At 39.0% G+C, this 26,504-nt stretch overlaps 1 protein-coding gene across 1 annotated transcript in view; it reads right to left on the reverse strand.

The window, feature by feature from the left end:
• The window catches only part of LOC129925001 (uncharacterized), a 65,936-nt gene extending 40,407 nt beyond the window's left edge, over positions 1 to 25,529 (reverse strand). Inside the window, exons 1-2 of the mRNA XM_056022801.1 lie at positions 25,398 to 25,529; positions 11,810 to 11,860 (exon numbers count right to left, since the gene is read on the reverse strand). Coding sequence (XP_055878776.1) covers positions 11,810 to 11,860; positions 25,398 to 25,446 — 100 coding nt within the window. The 5' untranslated portion in view covers positions 25,447 to 25,529. The remainder of the gene's footprint in view (positions 1 to 11,809; positions 11,861 to 25,397) is intronic.
• Between the last annotated feature and the right edge of the window lie 975 nt (positions 25,530 to 26,504).

Here is a 26,504-nt window from a genome sequence, read left to right on the forward strand (position 1 = left end):
CTCTTTCATTATTGAAAACCCTATGGGTTTTAATGCTAATATTACGTCAATATTTTTTATGTGGATGTTCTTGTAAAAAGCACTTGAAAAGATGTGACGTAATAAAATAAAGGATTTCAACATACGCTTTTATCAACATGAAGTCTCTGTAAATTAATTATTATGTTTAATTGTCTACTTAATTTATTTATCTATAATTACAGAACAGGGAGAAGTTCTTATAACACGATTAGGAATTAGGCGCAAAGAGAGTATTTATTTTATCAAAAGCGTAGAGTTTTAGCTTATAGAAAATGACGCAAGTAGTAAAAACAAGAAAATATTTTTAAAATACTTATAAAAACAAAGCTCATATTAAGCCACTGGCGGATCCAGGGGGAAGGGTGGTAGGTTCGATCGCTCTCCCCTACTCGTCCGACCCCCCACCCCCACCCCCGAAGGGGGGAGGCGGACGAATTTTAGTATAGAATTCACACAATTTCTAAACAAATGTATTACTTATGTTAATAATATATACTAATTATTTATTTTTCCACCTATTTTTTATTTCGCCCCCCCCCCCTAGTAGGTTGGCCGATTTGGTGGGGTTGTGAGGGGGCGATTGCATCAATCCCCCCCCCCCATTACCGTAAACTTTCGAGTTTTTATTTGTAGAAACCACAGCTTGCTAACAGAATCAATTAAATGTCTATATGATTAAAACTTGTTATTGATGTCGCGACCGATCTTTATATTATGTCGTTCCCTTATTGGCCGATTTGGGGGGGGGGGGGGGTAATACCTCTACTGCCCTTCCCACCTAAACCCTTTGAGAGGGAGGGGGGGCGGTCCTACTTTTACGGGGAGATCATAGTTTATGAGCAAAATTAGTTGAATTAAAATATAATGTTTATATTATGCCGCTCCCTTTATGGTATCTTGGCCGATTTTGTGGGGTATAGGAGGGGGGCGATTGCATCTAATGCCCTCCCCGCTCTAGCCCTCTGAGTGGGGGGCGATTCTATTTTTATGGAGAAATCATAGTTTGTGAATAAAATTAGTTGAATATATATATATATCATAAGCTATGTATTGATATGTGAACCCATTTGTATATTATGTCGCCCACACACTCTAATCTCAAATTTTATTATTAGTAAATATAAAATGAAAATGGTTGCACCAGGTGGGAGGAACGATACGTGCAATCGCCTTCCGCCCATAGGACAAACCAATACTCTTTCTTTTTGTATTATAGTTAAGAAATTACTAAATTTAAAAAAAAAATATGTCATTAATATAATTTATATAATATGCTATAAATTAAATTCTTAAATCATTATCAGAAATTATAAAAAGGAGCGAGGATTAATCGTTTTCACTCTAATGCCCCCACCCCTAGACAGAAGAAAACATGTTTTAAAACAGAATAGTCAAATATTGCGACAGAGTTTATGTAATTTCATATGAATTTATCATATTTTTTTACAGACTTTGCTTTGGAAAATTTAGAATTCATACGAAATTTTTCAGTATAAGAGTAACGATTGAGATGAGTTTGGAACCCAAATATCCTTTTGCTAGTCGCCTTTTTCCAACTTTTACTCAATCTGATATTTTTCTAGTCAAATAAATTGGAGACTATAGCTCACAATTAATGCTTGAATCCTACAAAAGCACAAAAAAATTGGTGACCGGTCATTTCATCCCCGGTCACTTCATCCCCGGTCACTTCATCCCCGGTCATTTCATCCCCGGTCACTTCATCCCCGGTCACTTCATCCCCGGTCATTTCATCCCCTGGTCACTTCATCCCCTGGTCACTTCATCCCCCGGTCACTTCATCCCCGGTCATTTCATCCCCAATTAAATATTTTATATATAAATATGATTATGTAGAATGCTTTTTGACATGTTATGACTTGTTACTAATGTGTTTACAGTGTTTCCTCTTCCACTTTGTTTTCTTAATGAAAAATCTTATAATATATTGTAAATCTGGATGTGTACTTAGCTATAGCGCTTCTATTGGATGTGGGGGTTGTAATATCATAATATTATCCGGATCGAATACCAAGGTTTGGTGGAAGTAGTAAAAAATCATTTGAGAGAAAGAAGTGCGATTACAATAATTATGACCGTGCCACTGATAACTTAAGGCCAAGTTGTGGTGCAAGCAGAGGAAATCTTTTGAGAGATAGAAGTGCGATTACAATAATTATGATCATGCCGCTGATAACTTATCATCAAAGGCCAAGGTGTGGTGAAAGTACGATGATGTTTCACTTTATTTTATTTTTCAATCGCTCTTTCTTGAAAATGGGCGCGTGATTTTTAGCCTTGAAATAAGGTTTAATTTTTTTCACTCATCCTCGTTATATCATGTCGCCTGTATAAGGTTTGCTTTAATTCCTTTTAAACATTAATGTGTTACAGTTTTGTCATTTAAATAAAAAATGAATACATTAAATATTGCTCATTTCATGATTTTTAAAATTACAATTTGTTAGATAAAAATGATCAGATGTTGAAAATATCAGGGGATGAAATGACCGGGGATGAAGTGACCAGGGGATGAAATGACCGGGGATGAAGTGATCGGGGGATGAAGTGACCCGGGGATGAAGTGACCGGGGATGAAATGACCGGGGATGAAGTGACCGGGGATGAAGTGACCGGGGATGAAATGACCGGGAACCAAAAAAATTAGAAGAGAATCTAATTGGTCTACTTAATTTCTCCTCCCACTTCGAAATTTTTTTTATTAGAGGTTTGAATTATTGTTCTAAAACAAAACAATGTTACAAACAGGCATATTGAACAAAATGTATCACTTACAAATGAGCTTTCTTTAATAAAAGTATTTTTCAAATATTTTTTTTTCGGCGACGATCCTCAAAGCCTTAATCTAAATATGTGGGGTATCTTCAACCGTTTTTATTGCAATGTAGTAAAGGCCTATAATTTCATATTAGAATATTTTTCAAGTAAAACATCATTCAGAAGGTCCTTTTTAATAGGATGAATAATGAGCTGTAGATGTCAGGAAAATGAGTTTTTGCAGTGAAAAATGCTAGAAAGTGATGTGGGCGTCGGGGCTTCTCCACGAACACCGCTGATCGATAATGATTTTTTATTGTCTGGAGAATGCGTATCTGCAGAGAAAAATGCAAAAAAAAACGCACGTTTATGCATAGGGTTAGGGTTTACTGAGCGTTATGGTTAGGGTTTGGAAAAAATCGTCCCCCCCCCACTCCAAAGTTCGATATATGAGAATAAAATAACACTGTTTCTCCATCTTCGGCGAAAAAAAACAGAAAAAAACCCAGTCATGTTGAGGCCTTTCTCATGCAAGCTTGGGGTCTGGGTGAGCGTTCTAAGCTTCCTCAGTGGGGTTCGGGGCGATGCCCCGATACCCAAAAGCGTTTTCTTGCATTTTTCACAGCAGAAACGCATTCTCGTGACGCTACAACTCATTATTTATCAGTGGGGTTCGGGGCGAAGCCCCGACGCCAAAAGCGTTTTCTTGCACTTTTCACGGCTGAAACGCATTCTCCAGACATCTACAGCTCATTACTTATTAGTTGGGTTCGGGGCTAAGCCCCGACGCCAAAAGCGTTTTCTTGCACTTTTCACGGCTGAAACGCATTCTCCTGACATCTACAGCTCATTAGATATTAGTTATGTTTGGGGCGAAGCCCCGACTCCATAAGAGTTTTCTTGCATTCTTCACTGCAGAAACGCATTCTCCTGACATCTACAGCTTCTTATTCATCAGTGAGGTTCGGGGCGAAGCCTCGACGCTAAAAGCGTTTTCTGGCATTCTTCACTGCAGTAACGCAGCTACAGCTCATTATTCATTCTATTATAAAGGACCTTTGAATAACGTGGAAAAATATTCTAATATCAATTTATAGTCCCTTAATACATTGCTAATACAACCGATTTGTTCTTTGAAAAGATAAGACACCCCACATATTTAGATTAAGGCTTTGAGGATTGCCGCCGAAAAAAAAAATTGATTAATAATATTCAATAGAATTACAGTATAAATTGTGAGTTATAGTCCTAAATTTATTTAACTAGAAAAATATGAGATAGAGTAAAGGTTGGAAAAAGTCGACTAGGAAAAGATTATCTGGCTTTTGAACTCATCTCAACCGTGATTTATTTAACTAGAAAAATATGAGATAGAGTAAAGGTTGGAAAAAGTCGACTAGGAAAAGATTATCTGGCTTTTGAACTCATCTCAACCGTGACTGTTATATTGAAAAATTTCGTTTGAATTATAACTTTTCCAATACAAAGTCTTTCTTAAAATAGTTATGATAAATTCATGTGAAATTACACAAACTCTGTCTGGAAAGGGGAAGGGCGGTAAAATGAAAACGATTAATCCTCGCTGCTTTTTATAATTTCTGCTAATGATTGCATTTTGCATTAAAGAATATGGGTTGGGCGACTCGATATAAGAATTTACTTTATAGCATATATAAATTATATTAGTGACTGATTTTTTTTATTTTTAATTTCTTACTATAATACAAAAAGAAAAAGTATTGGTTTGTTCGATTGGGGGAAGGTGATTGCGTGTATCGCACTTCTACCTGTTTATATTATATAGATATTCGACTAATTTCGTTCCAATACTTTGATTTCTCCATAAATGTAGGACCGCCCTCCCCCACTCAAAGGGCTTAGATGGGAAGGGCAGTAGAGGTATTCGCTCCTCCCCTTCCAATCGGCCAACAGGTGAACGACATAATATAAAGACTGGTTAAAATACCAATAACAAGTTTTAATCATATAGATATTTAATTGATTCTGTTAGCAAGCTGTGATTTCTACAAATAAATAGGACCGCCCCTCCCCCACTCGAAAGTTTATGGTGGAGGGGGGGCGGATAGATGCCATCGCCCCCTCCCGACCCTACCAAATCGGCCAAAATACTAGAAAAGGGGGGGGGGCGAAATAATCTAAAAATAGGTTGAAATATAAATAATTAGTATATATTATTAACATAAGTAATAAATTCGTATACAAATTGTGTGAATTCTATACTAAAATTCGTCCGCCCCCCCCCCCCCCGAAGGCCGAGTGGGGGGGGGGGGCGATCGTCCCTACCTCCCCCCCTGGATCCGCCAGTGGATCTGCTAGTGTTATTAAGCGTATTTGTATTAATTTATAATTAGTTTGGATCAGTCATGTAATTATTAAATTTGTAATAAATAAAATAAAAAACATTTATACCAATAAATAAGGAGGGAACGACTTAAATTCGAACTCATAGCTCAAGCCTTCGCAGGCTTCTCAATCAAAACACGGTAAACACTCTACTAGTCACGGCGTTATGAGCATTGAAGAATGTATATTTATCTATTTTTTCTATAGTCTCGTCCTATTTTTCAGGTTTGAGTTCACTAAAACTAAGACGAAGACCTATAAAGGGGACTAATTCAGCTTATATTACCACCTCAGTCAAGTAAAAAAAAAATTCCTTGTTTGAGATACAAAACAAAATAATTTATTACCAATAGTTAATTTACTAATTGGTTAATTTTTTAAATTGATTTTTATGTTGTCAGGTAAAAGAAATAATAGTACGAAATTTCAGCTTGATCCGAGATTGGGTGTGGGAGAAACCACGTGTAGAAACATTTACCAGACAGACAGACAGACAGAGTGAGTTGATGTAAGATTTGTAACTATATTACGATTTGAAGTGTAACGAAAGTAAATGCAGAATACTTTAAGCAGCTTTAAATGTAGGTTGGCTTTGGTTTCTGAGGTAGATATTTAGTTTATCGACATTCGACGGTTCCCTTCATTAGGCCTACTTATTAAACTTCTTGTTCGATATCACTTATAAGCGACGAGTACCTGTATATTGTTGGCCTTTCGTCTGTGTTATTTGGTTATTTGATTGTTACATCAGTTTAGACTTATCTGCAAACCTGTGGAGGCGCCTAACAACAAAGACTACTTGATAGTAGTTGATTAAATACCCGAAATAAAGCGACTTGAGAATAAAACAGTGGAATGTGTTATCAGGGTACTGAAAGAATAAATAGTGAGCTTTTGAATGGGGTTTCAAAATAACCACATCAAAACCAAGGAATACTCAGTCAAATAGTCAAAGTGAGATGTATGATGTTAAGTATAAATTCAAAAAATCATACAGGAGTCGGAAAGATCCATATTTCGCTATGCTTGTGAACAGAAATACTCCAATAAGACTTCCTTATTCCCCATCTGCTAATAGTAGAAGACTCAGGGACATTACTCCACTTGATCATAAACTGTTGAAATCATTGGTACTTGAGAATGCAGAGACAATACTTAAATAACGAGAAGTAAAGTCAAATAAGATAGTCTTGCAAGATTTACTAAATACTTTGCTGTCGGAGAGAAAGTGAGAGTTCGTATAGGACAAATATGCCAGAAATGGTCACCCGGATCGTACATCATAAGGACAATCGTTGGAAAAACTTACAGAAGAAATCAACGATTTTTAAATAAGAATTTCGACGAAGAAATTTTATTGCGTACTACTATACGTAACGATCAATTATATAAACAAGCGAAACCTTTATAGACCAACGTCTAGAGAACTTGTTGTACCATTCAAGACACTCAGAAGTTTTCGAATTGTTAAGGTTCCAAATAGATATCAATTTTAAGGACAATAAATGGAAGGATGTGCTAATATATTTAAATTTGCATCAGTATTAGTTGTGGATGTTTTGTATAAAGTATTTAAAAGGATTTGACGTAATTAAATTAAGGATTTCAATGTATAATTCATCAAAATTAATTCTCTATAAATTAATTCTTATGTTTAATTGTCTACATTACTTTACTAAACTCATCAACTCTACTGTCTCTTCCTGGACTCGTACGTTTCACTTGAGGAGTCGACCAGGACCGACTTCATGGCTGACTAACAGTCCCGGTGTCAACACTCTCCGGTCTTGATCTGCCGCTTTCTTACTGTCTCTGGTCCATGCAGGCTTTCGATCACATGACCATAACATTTGTCATATTTGCGTGTAATCGTAGTACTGTCCTTTGTCCATCGCCTGAGTTCAAGTGTTTTAGCTGAACCTACAGTTAACCCTTTCGCGCCGCCAATAGGGTCATAACACTGCCCTTTTCTTAGATGTGTCCGTCCCGGTAAAAATCCATCTCACGACATGGGCAGTGAAGGTGAATCGATGCGGGAGGAGGTCTATCGGTGGTGGCAACAATGGGCTTATATTGCCATCTCGATGGAGCCATCAGCGTTGTATTCTGCGTATATCTCTTTCTCCTTCTCCTACAGTTGACCTTCACCTGGCTGCACTGACGTCGTGGTCGCATCGCCATCCACTTTGGATTCAGCAAACATCGACTTCTTATGTCGTTCACTACTGAGGGCAGCCACTTAATACATGGGGAGGGATAGGATGTCAGGGCCGAAGTCAACAGAATTGTTGGCCTATCAGGTTGTTTCATAGGGCTTTCAGGAGAAGGGCTTTGGGAGTGGGCTTCAGGTCCACAGGAGGGAAAGTAGTGGCATAAATCATCCTCAGCCTTGTCCAGAAGACATACTAGTGGGTCAAGTTGGCAACACTTCACTTGCGAAGGTCCCTCATCTTTTGCATCAGGCTCTAATTGACTTCCATTACCAGCATCAGGGCTTCTCTTTCGAATCTAGTCAGCAGACCAATCGTCTGATGGGTTCAGACCTTGTCGATGACTTTCTGCTTGCAGAAGTTTACCAACTGCTGCATCAGGTTTCGTTGCATTCTTCAGAACACCAACAGGACTTCTCTCTCTGGTCTGGGCAGCTGGACAAACGTCTGTTGGGTGCAAACCTTGCCTATGGGTTTCTTGGAGTTTGCATTCTCCCCGCGAAGCTCGGGATATAAAGTTCTTGCCAAACATCTGGGTGCAGCCATCAGGATTTGAGTTCCTCTCATCAGCACTGACAGATTGACATACGTCTTTAATGTCCTCAGCTACAGGCTTGAGGTACGACACAACGTTGTCTTGTTCTATCTGGCTGATGGAGGCTCTCACCTCAGGGACGTCTGTAGCAAAAGGGTTGGTTGAACTATTGGTCTCGGACTCTTCTCTTGTTTCTTCATCTGTCTCTTTCTGCCAGTCACTCTTGATCAAATTCTGAAAGCCAGCCAACATCTTTTCTTGAAAGGTGATCAAGAGCTATACAACATCAAGTTTGAGCTCAAAGAGATACGTGTTTGGATCTTCTTCATCAACATGGGGTTGCCAGAGACGTTCTTTAAGAGTTTCGTTTTTCCCTTCATAGCACTTTAGTCCTCGCCATTTCAGGCGCTCTTGTTTCAGTTCTTTCAGATTCAGTTCATTTAGCAGTTTTACAGAAGCCATATGAAATCCCACTTCTGACACCAGTGTTACGATCCTCTCCTAATCAGGCCTTCTGTAAACACTGCTAAACACAACACAGCACATCTAACACATCAAGAACTTGACATCAAGGCTCCAAATAATCTGGTACTTAAATAATGGCTAAATCAAACAGCCAATATGACACAATTGGCAACACAATCAACTACTATAACGTTAGACTGTATATCACTGCACTAAACTCATCGATTCTACTGTTTCTTCCTAGACTCGTACGTTTCACTTGAGGACTCGACCAGGACCGACTTTTTCTTACACACTGTCTATGGTCCACACAGGCTTTCGATCACATGACCATAACATTGGTCATATTTGCGTGTAATCGTAGTACTGTCCCTTGTCCATCGCCTGAGTTCACGTGTGTCAACTGAACCTAACGTTAACCCTTTCGCGCCGCCAATAGGGTCATAACTATATTCTCTCATTAGTTTGCTATCAACATAGTCAATGTTAAGTTAAAAAAAAAATTGTAATATATTATTTAGTACTAGAAAAAAGTTTTTATGTGAAAAAAAGAAGGCAATGCCATTCAATGAAACGTTTTAATTAGACTACTTTTTTTATATAAATTTACATTACATCACAAAAACATGACAACAAATTTTAAGTTCTAAAGATATAGATTATTCATAATTTTAATGATGATTATGATTTTTTTTTGCTTTTTACATAAATGTTTCTACCTTTTTATGAATGAAAAATTTTGACGAAATCTTTTCGAACTTTTTATTTTTAATATTTAAAATATCTGGGAAAATAAAATAAAAGTTTGTCTTACACAGTGATTATATGCTCAGAAAGTAAGTGGCCTGACTATTGTTAAGTATCATATTTCTATTTTGATTTATTTAAATATTGCCAATTACATTATTCTCTTGTATATTAAAAAGTTTAAATGACCAGAATTAGTAAATATACATATATGTTAATGTTTTATGACGTTCAAAAATACATTAAAGTAGTTAAACAAAACAAAATTCGATTAAAATAAAATCTATTAATAGATGAACTAAACGGTCTGTACCATGATTAAACGTATAGGTACCAGTACCTCGCTGAACAAGACTATAAAATGTTTGATACTGTGATAAACAAGACTAACGACCGGATGGCTACCATGTCAAGAGGTACAAACAATTTGTTACTAAACGTAGACGCTGTTAATGGTAGCGCTGTCTATGACTGTGAAAGCGAGCCGTGCAAGCTTGGGTCCTACGACAAGAATCCTGACATTTGTTGTGACAGCGCTGAGCCTAAATCTGATCATGTCAAAAAAGTCTTGACCGAACCGACGTTGGTCCTGATACCAGTATCAGCAAGAGAAGCGCTGATGGTGGTGTAGCAGATGGACTTGTGCACATAGGACGTGCCCCAAAGACATGTCAGACACGCTTAAAGATTTTGACATGTTTGACAACCTGGCCTCATGTGGCCTACGGCGCATCGAGAAAGCCTTCTGGAGCAACGTGCAAGAACGACAGCCTTAACCACTGCCATGACATTAAGTGCTCCGCTACTAGCCACGAAGCTGCGTTCGGTGGCGACTAACAGAAAGGCCAGACAACGTGCACGACGTCCTCTCAGCCAAAGGACGACCAACTGGTACAGGAGAAGAAGACATAGACAGGCAGAAAGGCAGTTGACCCCATCGAGATGGCAATACAGGCCCACTGCCGCTCCCACTGATAGACCCTCGATCTGCGTCAAGAAACATCCACAGCCCATGTCCTGAGGTAGATTTTTTGCCGTGACGGACAAAACTAAGAAGTGGACAATGTAGTAACTCTAGTGGCAGACTGAAAGGGTTAATGTGTAAAAGGCCAACTGACACACTCGACTCAGGCCTATTACACAGGTCAAGGGCTGTTGAATAAGAGACAGTACTGCTAGTACAAACAAGTATGATCAGAGTTGTGGTCATGTGACCGAGGGCCTTCACGGACGAGAGACAGTGTGTAAGAAAGGACATTTGAGTCCAGTGACAACAAGGCAGTAAGGACTAGACAGTACCTTGTGAGTCCTCAAAAATGAAGCTGTACGAGCTAGAGAGACTTGTAGTGATTAGTTAAGCAGTTCTGTTTTGTAGCAAACACTTTTAAGTTAGTGTAGTCTATTGTGATTATTGGCTATTGTTGATGTATTTGTAATTAAACCGCCACATTGTTTATTGAAGCTCGTGTTGTCAAGTTATTGTGTTAGATGTGCTGTGTTTATGTTAAACAATGTGTACAAAAGGTCTGATAGAGAAGATCGCAACCATATTGAGAGAGGTTCAAGTATTATGAAATAGATTCTCTGTAAAACTTAAATTGATTCCGTAAAAAAGTAGATCGGGCGATCGCCGACACTTATTTTTTCACCTAACGTAGCATAGACGGATATTTTTTTTTACAATTATTACATCTGTGTAAGTAGATTATTTATCTTGGCAGAGCTAAAAAGGATGATCCTAGCAATCGGATTGAGATGTTATAGAAGGATCCCAGGTATCACATTTAAAGACCGCATCACAAACGAAGAGATTAGAGACAGCGATTGGACTCCACGATATCCTGCTAACTAATGTAAAAGAAATAGCATTAGGTTAAGCTTTATGATTTTACTGCAAGATCTTTGGAGCTTGCAATGACCGTTCTTCAGGAACAGTACCAAGGAAGAGAAAATAAAGCAGACAGAAAAACCGAAGGGAAAACGACAAAAAAATGGACAGGTTTAACAATAAGCTAGAATCTTATTAAATTACATCATAAAAACAGAACTACAAATTAATTTCTAAAGATGTAGATTGCTAATATTTTTTTATTTATTCTTTGTCTAATTTTTTGTTACATACATGAAAAATATGTAGGTGACACTTTGCTTATTTAATATTTTTATTATTTCAATATTCTTTGATAAAAGTTTAAAGGAATATGTGACCCGATGTGGCGCGGTGGCTGAGGGGTTAAGAGCTTGACTTTCGAACATGAGCTCCTTGGTTCGAATCTTAGAGAAAACTGGGCATTTTAAATTCGGGACTTTTAGAGCGCACATGAGTCCACCCATCTTGAATGGGTACCTGACTGTAGTTGGGAAAAGTGTACGGCGGTTGGTCGTTGTGCAGGCCACATGTCACCCTACTCTTTAACCCATGGCCATAAAAAAAGAGAAACTTATTGTAATCTGCCTCATAGATTGCAAAGTCTAAAAGGGGAAACTTTATGCAACCCAGGGATTTAATTACCAAAGAGATAGTGGCCGGATCGATTAGTGTGGTTTGTTTGTTTCTTTCGATTTTGATTTTTCTATTTAACTTAAAAGATAAGAATATACTTAATTTTGTTCAAATCTGGCTGAAAAAGAATGTTACTTTATTTTTAGAAATGTAACTACCAAATTAAATGTTATTCATAATAGTTACCTAGTTGTGGCTCGTTCAAAGTAGAGGAGGAGTTGTTAGTATTATCCATCTCTGGTTGAATAAAAGAGTTTTGATTTTTAATTGTTTGAATTTTTTAATGTAGACAATAATATGTTGATTAGTTAAAAGATGAGAATATTTAAAAACATTTTTAAAGTATATTAAAGTAATTGAATCAATAAAAGTAGTTCTAAAAAAATGTATTGATATCTGACATCTATTTGAACAAGATTTGTTTCTAGATATTAAGATTTGGAGGATAGGGGCTTCTGTAAAGAGATTGTAGTAACTCCAGTGACGGTCTGAAAGAATTAATGTGTGTGCGGCCTAATGACACACACGACTCAGGCCTATCACACAGGTCAAGAGCTGATGAACAAGGGACAGTACTGCTTGTACACGCAAGTATGACCAGTGTTGTGGTCATGTGACCGAGGGCCTTCACGGACGAGAGACAGTGTGTAAGAAAGGACATTTGAGTCCAGTGACAGCAAGGCAGTAAGGACTAGGCAGTACCTTGTGAGTCCTCAAAAATGAAGCTGTACGAGCTAGAGAGACTTGTAGTGATTAGTTAAGCAGTTCTGTTTTGTAGCAAACACTTTTAAGTTAGTGTAGTCTATTGTGATTATTGGCTATTGTTGATGTATTTGTAATTAAACCGCCACATTGTTTATTGAAGCTCGTGTTGTCAAGTTATTGTGTTAGATGTGCTGTGTTGTGTTTAGTAGTGTTATGACATGATTAGGAATTAGTTATTTGTTTCGGGAATAGGGTAAATTTTTACTTAGCGACGATGACGTAAAGTTGTTTAAAAAATAAGAACGCTCTAAGTGACGCTAAAAGGAAGACGCTTCTTGTAGAGTAGTAGACTTGAGTACGACATAATTGACATCGGACGATTCCCTTCTTGAGTATTAAACATATTTGTAGAACAATTTATCAGCGTCGACTACATATTTGATTGTTTCGGCCTTTCGCCGGTGTTACTGAAGTAGTTGAGTCATGGGCGTAGCCAGGGGGGGGTTCTTGGGGTTCAAACCCCCCCCCCCGAAATGAAATCCCCCCCGCGCGGGGGGGGGGGATTAAGTGACTGATTTTTGCTTTCATTTGTTTATTTTAGGTGAGATTTTAATACTAAATCATCACTTACCACAGCACAGCCGAGGCAGTTTTTAGTTAAAAACCCTCTACCAGGGGGTTTTGAGTTTAAATCCCCCTACCAGGGGGTTTTGAGATTTTAAAAACCCCTATCAGGGGGTTTTGAGATACAAATCCCTCTACCAGGGGGCTTTGAGTTTAAAACCCCTACAGGGGGTTTTGAATTTTAAACCCCCTACCAGAGGTTTTTGCAGTTAAATCCCCCTCTTCTATAAAACAAAACAAAAAAAATGCAAACAAAAATCCCCAAATTCCAACAACACAGTTGAGGAAGATTTTGATTTTAAAACCCCATCCAAAATTTACGATAACCCCATCTTCAATATAAAAAAAAGCAAATTATACTATGAGCGTAGCCAAAGGGGTTTTGAGTTTAACCCCCCTCCCCCTTCCAGTTGGGGTTTGAAGCTAAAAAGTACCTCTTCAATATAAAACAAAGCAAATTACACACTATAAAATCTATGAGCGTAGCCAAAGGGGTTTTGAGTTTAAATCCCCCTCCTCCAGATGGCTTTTTTTTTAAAGTTTAAAACCCCTCCAGATGGTTTTGAGTTTCAAATTCCCCTACAGAGCGTTTAGAGTTGAAAACCTCTCTCTTCAATATTATTTTAAAGCAAACTACAGTCACCAAATTCTATGATCGTAGCTAAATGGGGTTTTGAATTAAAAACAAAACAAAAAAAAAACCCAGAGATTTTTTAGTTTAAAACCCCTCAACAGATGATTTGACGAAAAAACTTTCCTTTTCGATATAAAATCTAAAGCGAAATACAGGCATGTAATTCCAAGAGCGTAGTCAAGAAAGGTTACAAATTTCTACCAGTGGCTTGGGCTCCATTAATTAAGTGTGAATAGTCTTCTGCCGAAATTGAAAATCATTAAATGTGTCTCAACAAAGATGGCTAAGACAGATTTTAGGAGTCAGTCATAGAGATCGGGTCTAAATCAAAGAAATAATATGCCGAACTGGGAGTCGAATCCTTAGTAAGGTTGTGACAAAGCGTCGCATGAGGTTTTGCGGGACATGTTTTCCGACAAAATGAATTACGCAAAATAAGAGTTGCGGAAACAGCTTGCCGGAAAATGCGCCGAACGGCGCGAGAGGGTCTAAGTCAGTAAGAATAGCACATTAGGTTTTTGAAATAAAACTTTTTAATAGCAAGATAATGCACTGTAGATACCTCAGAATATGCATTTTGTTGGCTTTCAATACCAGAAATAGTGCTCGGCGGCGGGGCTTCGCTCCGCGCTGGGGGAGCGCTGCGAACTCCCCCAGACCCCCTTGCTAGCAAGGGCGGGGAGTCTACAATAAACAATAAAAGTCTTCCGAAAGGGTCAGAATGTAATAAAGATTAATTATGTACACACACACACATATATTTATATATATATATATTTTTTTCGCGGGTGGGGGGGGGAGGAGGTCGGGGTCGGGGGGGGATTCCCCCCCCCCCCAAACCATCCCCGAAAAAAAATCCTGGCTACGCCCATGAGTTGAGTTCAGCGTTACTTCCAGTCAGATCTACACTAGACAGATTGCCGGGAATCAACACCGCGCGGAAGCTTTAACAACGTGGCGACCCCAGACTCGGAGCTCACTGGCATCAACATTCAGAAGGATAGAAGCCCTCTGTTAGGAGGAGGCAGAAGTTACGTCATCGGCATAGTCTGCAGCTAGACCCTGATTATACAGCCACGTCGGCGAAGGAAAGCCAGTGAGATCCTGGACTCGTAGACCTAGGAGGTAACGAAATATAGATCTAGATTTACGTTTGTAATTTGTAAACGCCCATACGTTGGGGCATCGTACTGAAGCCTGTAGTTCGGTATTGAGAAGGCTACAGTTGGTGGAAGGGAAGAAAACCGTCCTGTCAAAGCCGTACTTAAGAGATATCGCCTGCCCGGCATCGTGAGAACGAACCTTAAGGTCACCTCTGCAAGGCCAAGATCGACCGTTGAGGTCACGCCAAAGAACTTTTGACGTAGGAGCCATCTTACTACCTACGGCACTTAAGTACAGTAGTGCTAATTTGATCTACGGCTCGGCTGAATCTGTGCTACACGTTAGATAGCCAGAAAGCCGGTATTCTAGCACTGGACTTTGACTTTGTCGCTGTGTCAACTGTTGGACCGTTCCAGTTTCACTTTGGACAGACGACCACAGGGAACCACCGTACCTGGCGTCGGAACTAGCAACCGGAACCGGACTCTACGTCACCGACGAACCGGAGCCAGACGACAGATCACCGTGAACCAGAACCAGACGCCGTACCACCGAAGAACCGGAGCCGTTGCAGACCAGTACCGAAGGACCTTGGAGAGCCGAAACGTTCGCTGTCCTTATCTCACCGCTAGGGAAGACATCGCCGTGAACCTTGCCGCCGGGACAGACATTAGCGTTGGAAGAGTGGACCCGAGACTGACTGTGGAGTTATCGCCGCTTCTTAGACAGATAAGTCAAGTGTTATTTAACTACTTTCTCCTTAGAATAATTAGAGTCTGTAGGGAAGTGACCACTCGCTAGATTATCACTACCAGGTTAAATCGTGGTGGATTGGGGATATCCTTAAAATTAGGTGTAATCTAGCAAGAGGTCCAGATATACGTTTAGCTGTTAATTCGTCCTGTATGTGAATGTGGATCATTTAGTTAAGCATTTTTTTTTTGTAGTAACGTCACGTATTAATTGTTTGCAATACTCCTGTCTTAAGTCTTACTGTCAGACGAAAGTCTCATTCATTAGAACTAGATCTATAGTTTGGTGTTTATCGTATTTAGGTTAATTTTCATAGTTTGGCTGTGAAAACAGGTAAGAATTAACTAAGATCTAGCGTAATCTAGACTAGATCTGAGGGATAATCGAGGTGAAGCCTGATTGCCCATTTGTAAATTTAGTATTTGTAAATAGACAGGTTGGTCTATTTACCGGCGACTTGTGTTGAGTAACACGTAGTCGGTTGAGTGTGCGTGTGTCGCACATCGTATTCAGTCGGGTCAGAGTGTAGCCTACACACTGGTACCAAGGATACTAATGTATCTTGGAAAGTACAGAATTATTAAAAGTCGGAGTTGGTAGTCTAGACGCCGAGGGTAGAGTGACGAATTTAATTCATTTGAATCAAGAGGTATTAGGAAGCCGCGGAGCGTGGTTACGCTCAAAAGGTAATTTGATTTAAAGTAACATAAATGTAATATGGCAACTACTTCAGGTTACGACCTGGAAGAATTTAGAAAAAAGCTAATTCATGAAGCCAAGACAGAACTAGAACTGCGCGGCAAAGAACTAACTGCCTATGTACAGCAGATGGTGGCGGCAGAAGCAGAACGCTTGGAGAGAGAGAAAGCTAAAGGCAGAGAAAAAGAAAAAGAAGAAGCAGAACGCTTGGAGAGAGAGAAAGCTAGAGGCAGAACGCTTGGAGAGAGAGAAAGCTAGAGGCAGAGAAAAAGAAAAAGAAGAGGCAGACCGCAGAGAGCGGGAACGAGTCAGAGAAGCTGAAAGAGCCAGAGAAAAAGAAAAAAAAAGAGGCAGACCGTGTAGAACGGGAAAAGGTTAGAGAGGCGGAACGTGTAGAGAGGGAGAAAAAAGAAGAGGCGGAACGTGTAGAGAGGGAGAAGAAAGAAGAGGCGGACAGAAAAGTGAGAATTCAAGTTGAACAGATGAGGATAGAGGCTGGTGTAAGTGGGCCCACCGAAGGAAACAGCAACAATAGTGCCAACATAAAAAGCCATAGTAGCGCCGCATGTATGAAAAAGAAAATCCAACCGTTTGCGGAAGACAAGGACGACATCGGCGACTATCTGAAACGCTTTGAAATCAAGCTGGCAAAGTTTAATGTCCAGGAGAAGGAGTGGTCCGAAATCTTGTAGGACCTTGTACATGGGAAAGCCCTCACGATTTGCCAAAACCACGACCACTCGATGCAAAACAGCTATCAGGTGCTAAAGAGGGAACTGCTAAACGCATACGGGCACAACGCGGCAACATTCCGAAAAAAGTATTACGAAAACACTCCATCCAGCCAAGTTGATCCACAAACAACTATCAACTCAGAGAAGGACTTCTTCACTAAATGGCTCGCATTCGAGAATTTGGAGAACACCTACGAGGGGTTGAAGAACTTCATTCTGATTGATAACTTTATCAATTCGTGCGACCCTCAGCTACAGTCCTTTGTAAAAGAGAGAAACCCTAAGATAATTGAAGACTTGGTAGAAATCATTAGGATCTTTAAGAATGCTTACCCAAACAACCCACTTTCAGTTAGAGACCACAAAAAAGTTATTGACCTGGTAAATTATGTAAAGAGAAATGATGGTAACGATAGGGCTTATGATAGGAAAAACGATAGGTCCAGGGAACGTGGGAACAATGGTCGGGATAGTTATGGTGGCATAAAGGATAGATCCTGGGAAAATGAAAACAATGGCAGGGAAAGTTATGATAGGAGAATAGATCGACCTAAAGCGGGTGATAGAAACTTTAGGGATGTTACATGTTTTAACTGTCAGGAAAAGGGACACATGGCATACCACTGTAGGAAACATAGAGGGAATGGAGCTGGCAATGGGAATACACAGGATAATAGTGGCACTATTGATAGGAGAGGTAATCAAGGAAACCGTAGACAAGAGAGGGATAATCGGCCACCAGATAGAGTTAATTTTGTAAGGAGCATCCAAGACAGGGATCGTGATAGTGGTCATAGTGAACCAGAAGAAGAAATTAACTACGTTGATTGTGGGGAAGATAGGTTTAAACTATATCCACGCATGATAAATAATAAACAGGTAAATGTGATCCGAGAAACAGCTAGCAGTACACTCGCAGTTCGAGGAGGATTAGTGAAATCTAATGATTATTTAGGCTATACCAAATCAGTCAGATTGGCAGACGGCGCAGTTAAGAGATTCGAAGCATGCAAAGTGTTCCTTCGATCTCCATTGTACACAGGGTATTGCGAAGGGGTAGCCATGCCGAGGTTATCTAGAGATGTTTTACTTGGAAATGTAGCAAGTGTCAGAGCCGCTTCTGACAAACAAGTTAAAAGTTGGAAAACCAGGTATGGCAACAGGAGGCGAAATAAACCTAGAAATGACAGGATTTGTTTTAACTGCCATAAACATGGGCACATCGCTAAAGACTGTTGGAGTAGGGCAGAACAGTCTAAACAGAAGATTGCGAGTTCGGATAGGAGGCACAGGTCTGTATCCGACAGTGATGGTAGAAGAGATGACTATGGTAGCGGTAATCGCAAGTCATACCGAGGTAGAAGGCCACAAGCGGGCTTTAGTGGAGTAAGAAGAGATGTAAACTCCAGTTGGAGAGAACAAATGTATGAGTCGAGTAGATAGTCTGTGAAACATAGCACTATGAGACCGTAGTGTGTAAATAAGTTGGATTTTATTTAAATTGTTTATTCTTAATTAATTGACCTAACTAGTAGTCATAACTAGACGGGTATTAGGTTGTGTTAAGGTATCTTTGAATAGGATATTTATGTTATAATATATATGCTATTGTGTTATTATTAGATTAGCTCATGTTGGTTGTTTAATTTCGGGTAGTATGTATGAATTGTATGTTTGTATGAATAGAAAGGGCATTTATAAGGCGACGATGTAGTTACATCACGAAAAAGTAAGTTTTATAATTTATTATTTGTATTTGATCATGATCATACATCAGTAAAGAGTTAGGTCGTGTGGGGACAAGTAAGTGGAGAGAGGAAATAAAATACACTTGTAAATGCCCCAAAGAACGTTAGGTGTATAGTGGGAGAATGAGTATTGATAAATGTCGATTTGTCATATTAGGTAAATTGTCTGTCCTGACGTGTGAGGGAAAGCGGTGTAACCTCTGGAACGTGATGTGATGCAGTATAGATAGACACACCTAGAGTGTCAGCGTAAACGAACTATGTCTGCGGTCACCTATGGAACATCACATTGGACAGTATCAGTTAGTGACACGTGAGGGAAATATGTATTCAGAGGAACTTGATTGTGGACACAGGAAGAGAAGTTAAAACCGCAATCAAGACTCAAGTTGTGTTGTCTTTTATGTTTCCCTACATTTTGGCCCTTGCACATTGTAAGACTAAGACAGTAGATTAAAAAATTGACAGGCAATTTTTTTTAGCGGGAGGGGGAGGAGTTGTTATGACATGATTAGGAATTAGTTATTTGTTTCGGGAATAGGGTAAAGTTTTACTTAGCGACGATGACGTAAAGTTGTTTAAAAAACGCTCTAAGTGACGCTAAAAGGAAGACGCTTCTTGTAGAGTAGTAGACTTGAGTACGACATAATTGACTTCGGACGATTCCCTTCTTGAGTATTAAACATATTTGTAGAACAATATATCAGCGTCGACTACATATTTGATTGTTTCAGCCTTTCGCCGGTGTTACTGAAGTAGTTGAGTTCAGCGTTACTTCCAGTCAGATCTACACTAGACAGATTGCCAAGAATCAACACCGCGCGGAGGTTTTAACAGTAGTGTGTACAGAAAGCCAGATAGAGAAGATCGTAACACTGGTGTCACAAGTGGGATTTCTTATGGCTTCTGTGAAACTGCTTGGTGAACTTGATCTAAAAGAATTGAAACAAAAGCTTCGGTGTCGTGGACTGATATGCTTTAAAAGAAACAAGAAAAATCTTAGAGAACGCCTTCGAAAAGCCTTGCTGGGCAAAGATGTAGATTCGGACTCGTATCTGTTCGAAGTAAAACTAGATATCAGAGAGCTCATGAGTGCCATGAAAGAACAGATGAACTCGTTCCAGGTACACTTGGGTACGAAGCTGGAAGAGATCAACGAGCAGGTCTGTAATATGATTAAACGTATAGGTACCAGTACCTCGCTGAACAAGACTATAAAATGTTTGATACTGTGATAAACAAGACCAACGACCGGATGGCTACCATGTCAAGAGATACAAACAATTTGTTACTAAACGTAGACGCTGTTAATGGTAGCGCTGTCTATGACTGTGATAGCGAGCCGTGCAAGCTTGGGTCCTACGACAAGAATCCTGACATTTGTTGTGACAGCGCTGAGCCCTGATCTGATCATGTCATCGAAATTCATGCCTGCATTCAGACGTTCAACAACAATTGTGCTTACGGGGCGGCTTCAAAGGGAGAGTTTAAACACCGGAAGACTTACCAACAAAGTATTTACCGAACCGACGTTTGTCCTGATACCAGTATCAGCAAGAGAAGCGGATACGCTGTTGATGGTAGCGCTGTGTACAGAAGGTCTGATAGAGAAGATCGCAACCATATTGAGAGAGGTGCAAGTATTATAAAATAGATTCTCTGTAAAACTTAAATTGATTCCGTAAAATGGTAGATCGCCAACACTTATTTTTTCACCTAACGTAGCATAGACGGGTATATTTAAAAAAAAAAAATTACATCTGTGTAAGTAGATTATTTATCTTGGCAGAGCTAAAAAGATGATGGGATTGAGATGTTATAGGAGGATCCCAGGTATCACATTTAAAGACTGCATCACAAACGAAGAGATTAGAGACAGCGATTGGACCCCACGATATCCTGCTAACTAATGTAAAAGAAATAGCACAAAGTTAAGCTTTATAGTTTAATTGTAAGTTTTTCAGAGCTTGCAAAGACTTTTGTTTATGTACAGTACCAGGGAAAAGAAGAAAAGGCAGACAGAAAAAGCGATGGGAAGACGACATAAAAGAATGGACAGGTTTGCTATTGAGCTAGAATCTTATCTAATTACATCATTAATACAAGACTGCAATTATTAATTTCCAAAAACATTATTATTTCAGTTTATTATTATTTGTCAAATTTTTTTGTCATGTACATGAAAAATATGTTGGTGACATGTAGCTTATTTTTTTTTTTTATTTCAAAATTTGATAAAAATTTAAAGAATTATGTTCCTCGATGGGGCGCGGTAGCTGAGACAGCGATTGGACTTTACGATATCATGTTAACTATTGTATAAAAACCACAAAGTTAAGCTTTATAGTTTTATTGCAAGATCTTTGGGGCTTGCTAAACCTTTTTTCAGGAACAGTACTAGGGAAAAAAAGAAAAGACAGAGAAAAGCGATGGGACATAAAAGATCTGACGGATTCGCCAATGAAAGAGGTTCTATTCAAGCCAAAAGACATAGAGGAATGGAGAAAGACGGTTGACAAATCTTGTTTAGTGCCACAACGGTTTAACAGACTAAGGGATATCCTAATGTTGTAAAGGTGAAAATTATTAACTTTCATAATATTGTAATAAACCTGGTGGTGGCACAAATGATGGTAGTGGTGCGAGTGTAATCAGCCTACGCAAATCGCCCCAGGCCAGCGCTAGACGAGCGGTCAACCGTGACGAGTTACGACGGTCAGCCGAGAAAAGTGTCAACATGACGGTTCGGGAAGGATTGGCGTCGTGAACAAAGCTCAGGAGCTTCACGAGGGATATAGTCATGTGACGAAGCTAGAAACGTCGAGCGATGTTCCGTCCGGTTCTAGAAGGCCATTAGGGACCCTATATAAAGAGCGGAGGTGTCACAGTCAAGACGGTTCACGAAAGGAGGTTCACGACAGAAGGTCCACTACAGCCCGATTCAATACAGTCCGGTCGACTACAGCACAGTTCAACGGTGTGGTTCTGTACGGAGCATTACGACGGCTCAGTGCGGAGTACTGTCAAGTACAGTTGAGACGACCGGCGTCTTGATCTTGGTCTGCGATCGAGTCCGACACAACGAGCCTAGTGTGTGAAGTCAGTCCTGAACTGTTGAACCCAGTGCAAACCCGGAACGAGACGGAGAGGCCAGTGCAAAAGTTGATACGGCGGAACGGTGTTATCGGAGAGATATTTGTACAGTGTACGTGTTGCCAATTGTACAGTATTGGCTGATATTTATTCAACTATTAAGTGTTACGTTACTTTGGAGCCCTGAGTTGTCAAGTTCTTTAAGTTGGTGGTGTATGGTGCAGTTTGCAGAGAGCCTGGATAGTGAGATTCGTAACAATATATACTTTCTATGTAGTGATAATTGATTGACATTTTCCACTTCCTCTCTCCCATCTATACAGTAAACAATAATAGTATGGAAATAGTAAAAATTGCAATACCGTTGGAGTTGATAGCAACAATATTCCCCTACTCCAATTTCCCTAATTGCTTGATTGGGAAAAACGGTCGTACTTTAAAAGAAAGAAAATCTAAATTGTTGAAAATTTTTATTTTCTCAGCTGGTTATTAAATCCGCAGTCATTTTAAACTCCAATCACGTTAATTCTCAGTGAAGTAATATTTTATCGAGTTGAAAAGCTCTTACGAAGCCGATGGACAACACAGTGGATGTCCAAAGTAAAGCCGTTGTAGAAGACATGCGCCTAAAACCAAACTAATTTTTTATAGATCCCAGGAAAAAAAAAGTTTTTTTCTGCATAAATTTTGGTATAATATGATGGTCGCTCCTGTGTTCGCGTTTGCATGTGAAACTTTGCACTCATTTTGGTTTTTGAGATTGAAAGTCTTTGTCAGATCTAGTAATTATAGAGCCTTATGTAATGGTGTTATGAAGGCTTTTAATTAATCAGTCATGCTATCTAAGAACCTATACTATGAATGTTTGTTGATATTTTTATTCTCTTTGAATCCAAGCTAAAATTTAGTGCACAGAAGAGATGATAAACAGAACTATGAAACATTAGGCCTTGTAAAAATATAAAATGGAGGGGTTATGGTTTTAAAGTTTCTATTGTTTATTATTGCCGGACTCCCTGGTACCCCCATTTATTTAACCTACGCATCGTACAACAACAAGTTAGTCCTACGTTCGCTCTGACTTTTCTTAGGCTTCTCAATTCAAACTATATTATATTTCGACCGTGACCCACAAACACACACAAACAAACACAATGACAGACACACACACAAACACAATGACACATATTCACACAAACAAACATAGTGACACACTCACATACAACCGCTTTCACTTTTTTCGACCCATGTTTACTACAATGACAACTTTTCACTTTCTAAGTATCCTCACATTAATCTATTATTCTGGACGTTACAGGCCTAGAGAATATAGATCTTTATTATATTCCCTGAACACGAAGATGACTGTTAAGTCCAATCCTCACTTTAAAAAGCTTGCCGCATACGTGGTATGGGTAGGTTTGGTCAGTTGCAGATAGGCCTGCTTCTCTCAGCTTTTTTGTTGCGCTCTTTCACCCTGGCCACTCTTCTTGTTTCATATTTCGAGACTCCGAGACTCACAGTTTCCCGCCATGAAAAGAAATCGAGAGTTAGTGCTTCCCAGCCGTTAATGTTGATATCGCATTCCTTGAGGGAGCTCTTGAGGGTGTCTTTGTAGCACTTGTATTGACACCCCCCCCCCCCCGAAGCGCTTACCTCCACACAGCTCCCCGTACAGAAGTCGTTTGGGAAGGCGATTATCTGGTATGTGGACTACATGTCCCTGCCATCGAAGTTGGAACCTTTTTACTGTTGCATTGATACTGTTCATGTTGGACAGCTTCAAGATTTCTGTCTCTGGTATGTGGTTGGACCAACGCACCGTATGGATACTTTTTAGACAGCGTAACTTGAAGGAATTTTTTTATTTGGCGGGAGTATAAGGTGGAGTGACGGGAGAGCTACAGCTCTGTGGACTTTCAGTTGAGGGGATACGCTGAGTCCTCTCCGTTGCCACACTTGGTCTTGAAGTCTGCCAAGAGCAGCACTGACACGAGCAAAACGGAAGTCTACCTCATCATCTAGGTTGGCGTTTGCTGATACGGTTCTTCCCAGATAGACAAACTTTTTGACGTTAGTTAGTTTCTGGCCATCTATAAAAATGTCTGGTTCAGTGATAGGTTTATTTGGAGGAGGTTGTTACAGCATTTCTGTCTTTTCTACATTTATGGTGAGGCCAAAATTTGTGCAGGCGTTGGCGAAGAGAACAATCTCTTATGAAGATCTTCTTCGTTTGAGGCATTTCAGGCACAGTCATCTGCGAATAGCAGGTCTCTCATATAGACGTAGTTTACTTTGATCCTTGTCTTGAGTCTCTGAGCATTGAATAAACTTACATCGGTGCGATATCGTATGCCAACTCCGATGCTTTTTGTGTGAAAGGCATCGTTCAGCATGGCGGTGAAGATTATGCTGAAAAGCGTTGGGGCCAGCACAGCCCTGCTTCACGCCATTTGAGACTAAGACTAAGACTAAGACTGCTTTATTGATCCTTACGGAAATTTGTTGTGACGGGAAAAGGCTTGGAGTAGTCTCCGTTGTCTTGGACTCTTGCTTGCATGTCATCATAAATTTTCGCACCATTGTTATGAATTGATCCGGGCAGCCAAATTTGGACATGATTTGTCAAAGGCCTTCACGACTAACGTTAAGCTTTAGTCAAATCTATGAATGCAGTATAGAGTTCTGAATTTTTGTTCTCAACATTTCTCTTGAAGTTGGCAAAGATCATATCAACCGTGCTACTACCCTGCCTAACGCGGCATTGACTCTCCGGAAGTAGGCCAGTTTTTAGGTGTTGTTGTTGTCTCTTTAATAGCACCCTAGCCAGAATCTTGCCAGCAATGCATAGGAGGCAAGCGTCTATGAAATAAAAGGAACATGTCTACGAATTTCATGCGAATCCTTACGGCAGTTAAAGAGATTCCTTGATCAATATGCTAGAAGGTAGAATTTTACAAATATAGATTTAGGTGAAATCTTGCTTAATTTATATTTTTACATTTCGAAATTCTTGGATTATTTCACCTGGATGGCTGCCTGGTCGTGCGGTTTGCGCGCTGGACTGTCGTTCAGATTTATCTATGGTGCAGGGTTCAAACCCTGCCCGCTCCCATCCCCCGTCGTCCTGCGGGAGGTTTGAACTAGGAAGTAATTATCTTCGACTCTGAAGGAACATCCGAAACATGTAAAACATTTTCCAAACCAGAGAGTGGTCTTACCGATTGGTGTGTATCATTTTTTTCTATTTTCATTAATTTGAATGATGAAAATATATTTAATTATTAGTTGAAAAAACAATCTAATTTTTTTTAAATGTTAAAAACTAGATTAAATGTTATTCCTAGTAGCTACCAATAGCTGGTCTGGCTTCAGTATTTGTTTCTGAATTGTAGATTAAAAGATTTTATATATAAACATAACTAGTTTAAATATTGCCGAGTATAAATATTTTTTATTTCAAATTATTAGTTAAAACAAATGATTATATGAACAGCGTATTAAATTATTAGAGATTAAGTGATCGGACCAATAGGTATCAAATTTTTTTTTCTATTTTGATTTTTTTTTGTTAACTTTAAATGAAACAAATGTTGTTGTTGTTAATGTAGCATAAAGAGAACTATACCTTCTTTTAGGAAATTGAAACTATTATATTAAAAGTTATTTGTAGTACTTACCTATGGGTGATTGCGATGTTTCTGTCTCGGTACAGCCTGTAGGTATCATCCCTTAGAGTTAGAAAAATGTAGACAATAATTTTGCTGGGTAGTATTGAGAAAGGTGAATCAATATATATATATCCGTGTACAATTTTTTTTTGAGAGCTGACAATTAATTTCATCAGGTTTGGTTATAAATCTTTAGATTGAGAAAGCATTTATGTGCACATTATAAGCGTGGGCGCACTTGTTATGTAGACAAATTTCTGTATAACACTGGCGGATCCAGTGAGATGGCAATTGAGGAGATTGCCCCCATTCATCAAACCCCTTCCCCGTATTCTTGTGGAGCAATTATATAAATTGAGTAAAAATTAAGATTAGTAAAAGTATCCTTTTTTATTAATATATAATATATGATAGTTGAATGAACGGTTACACTCATTCCTCTTCTGTTAAAATAAGAGTATGGTAATAGTAAAAATTGAGGATCCAGTGGATTAGAAGCATTTGTCCCACCTCCTCCATCTTACTTATTTTTCGGGGGAAAATATTGTTGTATTTTTTAGGATAAAAAAGAAAACCCAATTTGTGTTTTTAAAAAATACGTATCTAAACTATTAATGCTGTTGTTAATATTCTATCCAACAATTTCATATATTGTATCGCTTTCCTCTTTAATCTTATACTATTAAATATTTGTACTTTTGCTTTTTATATAAATGTAAAAAGATATACTCTACAGGGGAAATACCGAAAATTAAATACAAAGGTTTAATAGAAGACTTGCGATATTCTCTAAAATTCAGCTCTCAAATTTCTGATCTATCAAAACCGTTTCTTGCTTAAGAACCAATGTGCAGAATTTCACGCCCTAGGTTATTCCCGTACAGCTTATAGCGCTCACTCAGAACCCAAAGATTTTTTTCTGGGAGGCGTCACCAGTAAAAAGTTGATAAACATTGCTTTAAAATTGTGTATAATCCCCTACTTTGTTTGAATTATTAGAATGTATTTATATAGATCTTTATCCATATAATATATATAAAAAAACGACCCTCAACAAAAGTTCTTGATGTAAGGATATAAATATACCACTTCCTATAGCCGACCCTTTTCTTAGAA

This window comes from Biomphalaria glabrata, chromosome 3 (genome assembly GCF_947242115.1).
Source record: "Biomphalaria glabrata chromosome 3, xgBioGlab47.1, whole genome shotgun sequence".
Lineage (NCBI taxonomy): Eukaryota > Metazoa > Mollusca > Gastropoda > Planorbidae > Biomphalaria > Biomphalaria glabrata.